Raw genomic sequence first — 8477 nt, forward strand, 5'->3', positions numbered from 1 at the left:
TTTAAAATCACCATTGCATAACAGTGCTGCATTCTTACAGGGACAGTTTGGGTAAATACAAATTATTTGCTAATTTGCACTGACCATATTATTTTTATGATACTGAAAACAGAATATAGTATGGAGTATAACAATTACCCTTTTTGAAAAGCATGTCATTCTGGACTTGAAAACATGAAAATGGACAGAAAATGAAGCACTGGCTTTGCATGTGTGAGTGATATATTGGGTTTTATTTATTGCATTGTATGTCATTGGCAAAGTTTGTCACCAAATATCTATGAACAATGTTTACCTACAGCTGCTAATCTGACAGAATTTCCCAGTCTTGGTTTGGCATATGCTTCTGTCAGATCAGAAGAGGACAGCTTTTGATCACAATGCAATTCTTCTGCTACCTTTGGTCGAGGGAAGCATTTTTACATTTTGATTTTCGTATTGCTATTTATGGTGTGTTCATTTTTAGGACAGTAAAAAGCTGAATCAGAAATATTAACATAGGTACACTTTCTGTAAAGATGTTTAGGGCCCCCACACACAAAACTTAAAGTCGCCATTTTCTGAACGTATCCAGTAACTCTGAAAAATTAGACCGAGGGGTATGAATCAGCTCTTCAGAACATCATTAATTCCAGTCTCTCATGTTCCTGGTCCATTTTTTGTGGTGCTCTTCAATGTAACTGTTCAGATAACCAGCTGAAATTTCTATGCAAAGTGCAAAACACTCCCTTTTAGTTTGTCTTCTATTTCTACTTTTTGCACAGGGGCATGTAAAAGTCCATGTACAATGTCTTGGAAGGCATAACATGCCTGTGGTTCCTCTCATTGCACAGTGGTCACATGACCGTGCAAGTTTTGGCCTTGTTCTTATGTAGAGATGATACTGAGTCCAGGTCAGGCCTGCTGGACGTGTGTGAGATCCTTTTAGTGGCTCTGGAGGACTTGTGGCGTTTGACATGTTTGTTGTTTTTGGAGACACAGGCCAGAGTAGCCACATGGAAAATGTCCCTCACACTGTTCTCAGACTGTTGGGCTGAGCACTCAATGTAGGGGGCGGAGATTTGTTTGGCCACATTGGAGCCCTGTGGGAGAAGAAAAAGAAAACATCATTATTTTTGTCAACTATTGGTAAAGGCTAAACTTTGAGAACAACTACTTTAAATGAATCCGTCAGTGCAGGGCCCCGGTTGTAGAAGAATCTTGCAATGTTAGTTTAAAATGTACTGAACAGGGAAAATGGCGAAACAGCTTTAAAAGATTATGCATGTTGCATTTTGATTTCATTTTTAGCACTTTTTGATGTGGAATCACAACACTTCTCAGTTTTCACTCCTTGAATCAGTGCCTTACTGATAGCTTTGATTGTTCTTTTTTTTTGTTTGTTTGTTTTACCTGGAGACCATCCATCTATGTTGGAACAGCTCAGTTCAGTTGATGAAGCACAGCAGGACTGTAATTGGATGAATATTCACTAAACGTGATCATCAGTATATAGTGTAAGTTTTTGGTTAACTCACCTGATCATATGAAACTGGTAAAGGGTTGGATAGCTGTACAAACGTGGCTAAGTCTGTGCGCAGGTCCGACTTACACCCCACCAACATCATCTTTGTATTAGGACAGAACTCCTGGATCTCCCCTTTCCACTGGAGGACCAGTTCAAGACAACAAGTTAGTATGTATGGATTTAGCATGTGTATTCAGATACAGTCACGAAATGTGTAAACAAGTGTCAAGTGTTCAGTTCAAATAATTATACTGAAATCCTATTCTCTGTAGCAACCTTTATCAAAAGGTTTATGGTAAACCTCTGAGTGTAACCTCCAAGTGTATAATTTCATATATTTTACAAACAAAATCAAGTTTAGTATAACACTGTCTGTGTTACAGCGCCTAAAATGACAGTTCCCTTTTTACTCTGATTGTCATTCAAGCTTTAATGGGGCCCATTGACAAGGAGTCTATCAAAGTTGTGTGTGGAACAGGCAGCTGATTATTCTCACCCTGCCCCCATTACACTCTCTGTACCACAATACTTTCAGTTGGCACAATGCTCAGTCTAAATGACATCACAGGTCAGAGGGCATCCTGACCCACAAAGGCTCCAAATCTCTGAGACCAAACGTAAACAAGGCCTTATTAGCCTCTCATTCTTCACCCTCACATGAACGTCTAGGAATCAAAGCGCATGCCGACCTCCCACGGACCCCCTTTATGGTAGGTACAGAGCTTTCCACACATGAAAGTTTTTTTTCTGTCTTTTTTCCCACATACCACTTGACCCACTAACGTAAAGGCAAGCTTTTGTAAAGCTGGTCAAAAGACTGTGCGAAAATATCACCCTACAGGTTCATCATGTAGTTAAAAGAATAATGATATTATGTTTCTGACATTTTTCAAGGTCTGTAAATGGCATTTGTCTTTAAGATACATCGTGTTTTTATAATACACACACCTTTTTTAAAACACTGTCCAGGGTGTCTGGTCGGCTAATGTCAAAACAAATGAGGACAGCATCCGCGTCGGGATAGGAAAGGGGACGTACGTTGTCATAATAAGGCGAACCTGCAAATGAAACGACAAGGTCAAAACATCGAAGATCAAGATATTTAGCATACCGTAAAGAGTGACTATTCAAAAAGGCAGCAAGCTTCTTTCACTCTTTTACCACAAACTAATGCTAAAAATTAACATTTCCAACAAAAATGAATTCTTGACATATTTCACTGCTCTAAAACTTCCACAACCTAAAATTATATTGGTCTGTTTTTTAAACTGGTTTTAAACATTCAGAGATTGGAAACACAGTCAATAAGGCCTGAGGTTAGTTTCACTTGAAACACACAATAGGACTAATCACTGAAACCTAATACTTGACCTACATGATGTAAATGGCTCAGCATAAACAAAAAGATATCAAATTTCTCTGCTGTGACATTTTGTATTTGAAGTTCCTTGAATCTTCACTTGGAACATGCAAAAGCTTCAAGGATCTGATTCCCATGATGCAGAAAATAAGTAAGAAAAAGAGAAAAGCTCCCCAAAGAGAGAGACAGTAATTTTATGCATTTATGATTGTATGTTTTCAGAAAACTTATTCTGTAAAAAAAAACAAAACACATATATAAAATTAAAAAACTTTAATAGTTTGACTATTTGAATGTATAAATTAAAAGATTACTAAAAGAGGAAATCACAATCAGAAATGTCAGTTGCCGGAAACGAGACAGACAGTCGCATGAAAAATATGGCTCAATATGTCAGGTTTCTGTTGCGAAATCAATGTCAGACCGAATATAGTTTACTGAACTTGCTTTCATTGTGAAGTATTACGAAATAAACCATTAATAATAACCTAAATTTAAAACCAAGAAAACGGTTCTTTTATCAGTAATGGACCTGGTAATGCTCAGTCTTGTTGTGTTTTCATGACATAACGCGAGCACCCTCTCATAAAACCTACATAATTCATCTGATCTGTCTGCACAGTGGAATTTCATGAGGCAACCCCTTAACATGTGACTTTGTTCCTGTATAGCTAAAAATAAGTCACATTTCTGGACATGGTATGAATTTTTTAGAGATAAATTAATTTCTCTTCAGACAGTAAAACATGACCTCACTGGTATTTTGCCAAAAAAAAAAGGTTCAAATTTAAAACCTACAGCATTGCTGGAAATGAAAACAGTCATTGATAACATCTTTATCCTGGAGGGAAAGCCTGTTACCACAGAAACAAAACTGGCTTAACAGACATATTCAAATAAACATAACCCTCATTCTGAATGCTTCCATTTCAAATCTTGACTGTTACCTGAAAAACCAACTCAGTGTAAGGCCAACGTCTTGGAAAACATCTTTAAAATTACCATCTTTGGCAAAAGAGCACTCAGTTTATAGACTGAACAAATTCTGCTGGAACATATGCAATGGTCTGTTCATTCTCTTAGCCCACATTTTAATAACCATTTAAGTAATTACACAGACAGAAGGAAATAAAAATGAAAAATTTTCAGGTCTGCTGAGTCCATTTCCAAGTAAAATAAACAGCACAGAAAATGGCATTTTAAGGCAGATGATTAATGTCCTCAAAATGTCCTGGTTTCTCACTAGGGCAGTTTAAGCATATACTTGTATATTTATATGTTTATAAGTTTGACTAAGGTTTTCACTGTTGAGAATAGATTTCCCAAACTATCTGCTGTTGAACATAACATGATAAATATCCAATAAGAGCACAGCATGTCAGTGTTTAAACAGTAGGCCTAATACTAGCAAAGTTTTTTGTCATATGTATCGGTATATGTAAATATGTGTGTGTGTGTGTGTGTGTGTGTGTGTGTGTGTGTGTGTGTGTGTGTTTGTGTGTGTGTTTGTGGGTGGGTGGGTGAAGGAAGCAGTGATAGCGGAAATATGCAAGAAATACACAGAGATCTCTAAACTCCTCTCTTGACATTGAACCAAAGCTGTGTTTACACAAAGGAGACCTGATTTCTCCTCTTTGGAGTGTATACTCCACAACTGCTTGACTAATTTGCTGACAAGTGATGTTGACTGCGATGGTTCTATGATGGGATTCCCTCTTCATGGTGCTGACCCATTAAAGGTGCAGAGGGCTCTTGCAATCCAGTTTGATAAACTGGGTTACAGAGCTATTCTGGGACAGGGATGCTTGCATCTGCTCTAGAAAGCTTTCAGGGGTTTAAAATGAGTACAGAGTCACGATCACCCCAGTTAATCTGCCTTTCCAGATTGAAATTATTCGGAGTCTAATTAGCATTTTGGAACACAATTTCGTTCACATTAGTGACATTATTTAAACAAAGGATTTGTCTACTGACCATAGAAAGCTTATTGAATTATTTGTGATACAGAATTAATGTAAGTTAATCACAAAAATAGCATAGTTACAAACCCCACTGTATGGTATGACATAAATTCTACTCAGACCTCAGTTATGCAGCTGTCATCATACTGGGGTCAAGTATTACAGCTACTCTGACTATTGAAGACTAACACTGTGTTTTCAGTTATGCAAATTTCCCTTATGTATAAATAGTTGCTTATTCAAATTTGCTACTCCAAAATAACAACAGGATAATATACCACATAGGGAGCATTTCTAACCCAGAGGCTGTCAAAAGAATTTAAAACACTCCTAATGAATATTAGATTATCTTATTGACCATACAATTATTTTACCAGTTACAATTTTTGTTATCTTGCTTTTATATTTTCATTTTCATATAGCCCTTTTGTGGGAATAGTTAAGTCACCCCTCAAAAGAATAGCAGACATAGTGGGTTTGGTGAAGTCAGCTTTTTGAGAACTAGTGTTCTACTAGTCCCCTTGGGAGCCCCTGGGAATACAGCAATCAGACAGCGGTCACACACAGACGACCCCCCAGTGTTGATTTTAACCCCTACCACCAACTCCTGTCTTCACTGCAAAGGACCAGTGCAGCAGATACACTGATATGTTAACAAACAACCTCTGAAGCGAGCCCAATGCAGAGCTATCACCAAAAAAACCTTGAACTCGAGGATTACCAGGAATGTGGGTTAGGGAAGAAATGGGGAACAGTTTAGCTGCCTGAGAAATAATGCCAGAAGACAGTATTGAACTAGTGAACTGAAAATTTGTAATTTGAGAAAGCAAACACTCCTTACAATTTACAACATCTTACAAAGACTGACACTTGCTTTATCTCTTCCAGACACAGTACTTTTCAAAAAGCCTCTGGTTATTTTTATCGTGTTTGGGAATGTGTTATGAACGCATTATCTAGCTGCTTTTGACATATGATTAGCATAGAGACAGCAATGTGTTTTTTTGTTTGTTTGTTTTAATGTCTGCTTTCATTGATAAACCGCTAAAATAATATTTTTGTATACAGAAGAAAACCTTGACTGGCCAGTATGCAGCATAACTTTCACTTCATCTTATCCACAGTGGTACCTTATTTTCAGCTGACACTGGTCACTACCTAGTTCCCTAAATCTTCTTTGTAAAGCACTCGATGATTCCTGGAGACATGGACACTGGGTGGACCTGAATGAGAAAAGGCGCTTCCCATAACCTTATCTGACTTCCACGGAAAGCTGACGCTTCCAGCATTCCTGAGGAGCAGCGTCACTATCTGCTGCACTAACTGGAGACACCACATATAACCTCTGAAGATCCAAACTAAATCAGCGAACGATGTTTAGCAAAGATAAGAACTATGTCGTAGACTGAATCAAACGATGATGCAACGAAGTCTAGAGATTAACAAAAAAAAAACAGAATTGATGAAGATATGTCGTTAACACAGTCACTTTGAATTCAGTTAAAATGTTATATCTCACCGGAGGTATCCCAGAGACTAAGTTCCACTCTAAGGGTATCGATTTCAAAACTGGCCGTGTAGTTCTCGAACACAGTAGGAACGTAGCTCTGTGGAAAACACATTTTAGAGATTTTCAAAAAGTTGCCATTACTCAGTGGGCCTATTAAGGTTCTAATCTTACAAATATATTTAATGATGTGATCGTGTATAGAATTAGTTTGCTCATGCAGATAGATGTATAAATAGCACTTTTACAACTAAATAAAACAATATAAATTTAAACATAAATTTAAAAACTGCCTCGGTTAAAACGAGTTCAGCCATTAACAGCAAACACAGCAAACTTTCTGAACAAACCTCTGGAAAGACGTCTTTGGCGAAAACACTAAGTAAGGCCGTTTTGCCACACTGGCTGTCCCCAACGACCACTACTTTGCACTTCATATCGTGATTGTGATCCATCCTTTTCTATATAATATGAACTGGTTGCACCGTCATGTCCTTTTGTGTTCCTCTGTTGTGTCCCTGTATCAAAATATACAGAAGAGACTGGAAGCGCTTCTAATTTCCATGGAAAGTATCTCAAAATGGTAAAATCCACATCACATTCCTTCAGGCGTCAAGTGATGAGCGACCAGCGGGGGAATCCGCAATTGCGACGCGGAGCCAGGCATACTCAACTGTGGCGATGCAGCTCACACATCTCTAGGACAAGGGATCTGGTCAATAATAACGAATGTTGCCTGAACACAAATGCGCTTAGAAAGTTGCGAGAAGACACGGGTCGTCCGTCTGTGACTTTCTTGCCGATGTAAATACCGTTTTATAGCTGTAGAGACCGAAGAGGGACGCCTATACCATTCGTCCCTCTGGATGTCGAGGGAAGCGAGTGCACGATTGAGCAACGTACTGCTGAGTTCTTACGTTACAGTAGAAACAAGTTTTACAAGACTCGCCCAAGTGGGCTGGCTTTGTTGTGAGGCGATCTAATGCATGCAGTACACACGAAAGTTGATTTGGTAGTCTGTTTACAAAAAAAGGCTCTGGAAGCTCGCACATGAACCGATATTAAATTATGTAGGTAATGTCAATTCATTTAAACCTGAAATACAAATAGTGTTTTTTCACTTTCTATTGCGATTTTCTTGTAAACAAGAGTACAACAAAGTCCAGGCTAATCAGAGAACTATCCTGACATGCAATACAAGTTGAAACAAAAAGACAACGTAGCCTAATACACATATCTATCAGCCTAAAGGCGTTTTCCCTTACTGCCTGCTACCGTCAAGGTCAGCGTATCCGAATGAGATTTTCAATACCTGCCTATTTATACGTCATTATGGAACCCTGCAGTTTACTTTGAGGACATGGCTCCAGCCTTGAGAATTAAAATGAAAGAGGGGGCTTGTCTTGTACAGGAATGTTGGGGTGATCTCCCAGTTTTGACTGCCTTACTGTAAGAGTGAGACTCAACGGGGAACTGAGGGGATTTAACTTGACCCTGATGTGAGATGAATTCTAATTAGCTTTCCAGCACTGCAGATAGGTATGAAAGGGTGGATGGTCCCTGAAAAGTACTACCAGTAGATACAGACAAGGTGAGGCCACATGCTTGCTGCCATGACCCAGTGGTTCACACCACAGGCCGGATTGTAGCATCAATCACCTGCATTACGCAGAATTCCTAAAGGGACAAGAAGCAAGGCAATACAATAGTAATTCTGCAATCACATGCCTTATTGTTCTGTATAGATTCACCAGTAAAGGACAAGGTTATAGTTTAAGGAATACATTCAATTGAAAACAAACAAACAGAAAATCCCTGCAGTGTCTTAGCAGAACAAAACAGGCACGAAGATTACAGAAGACAGGAGAGACAATATCTGACATCATTCTACAACCAGTGCTCCATTTTCAGTTGCCTTTTTTGTAATGATCTCCACATTAATCATGAGTGTAGATGCTTTAATCCTCTTCTAAATGTGAGAGGTTTTTTTTTTTTTGGATGTACATCAGAGCACTCTTTTCTGCTGCATTTAGAGGTCAGTAAAAGTGTCACTTCCTTGTCATATTGCTAGACTTAATTTAAGATTGAAGAGAAATTCAATTTAAAAAAAAAATAAATCAGCATATTTCATGTCAGTGGTCA

At 38.4% G+C, this 8477-nt stretch overlaps 1 protein-coding gene across 1 annotated transcript; it reads right to left on the reverse strand.

The window, feature by feature from the left end:
* Window positions 1-214: 214 nt before the first annotated feature.
* On the reverse strand, window positions 215-7208 carry LOC115822358 (rho-related GTP-binding protein RhoE-like). The gene is made up of 5 exons (XM_030786158.1): window positions 6686-7208; window positions 6348-6435; window positions 2456-2565; window positions 1518-1646; window positions 215-1082 (listed from the first exon to the last, which is right to left on the reverse strand). Exons 1-5 carry the CDS (start codon window positions 6788-6790, stop codon window positions 837-839), a joined length of 678 nt encoding a protein of 225 aa, XP_030642018.1. The 5' UTR covers window positions 6791-7208; the 3' UTR covers window positions 215-836.
* Window positions 7209-8477: the final 1269 nt, after the last annotated feature.

The sequence above is a fragment of the Chanos chanos genome, chromosome 10, assembly GCF_902362185.1.
Source record: "Chanos chanos chromosome 10, fChaCha1.1, whole genome shotgun sequence".
Classification (NCBI taxonomy): Eukaryota; Metazoa; Chordata; class Actinopteri; order Gonorynchiformes; family Chanidae; genus Chanos; species Chanos chanos.

Bases quoted from the DNA above. Each gene is read 5' to 3' on its own strand.
- LOC115822358 (XM_030786158.1), bottom strand. From the start codon at position 6,790: ATGGATCACAATCACGATATGAAGTGCAAAGTAGTGGTCGTTGGGGAC. The intron at 2,566-6,347 runs GTGAGATATAAC...TTTCATTTGCAG, and splicing joins TAGTCTCTGGGATACCTCCG to GTTCGCCTTATTATGACAAC. The intron at 1,083-1,517 runs GTGAGTTAACCA...CTTCTCCCACAG, and splicing joins TACCAGTTTCATATGATCAG to GGCTCCAATGTGGCCAAACA.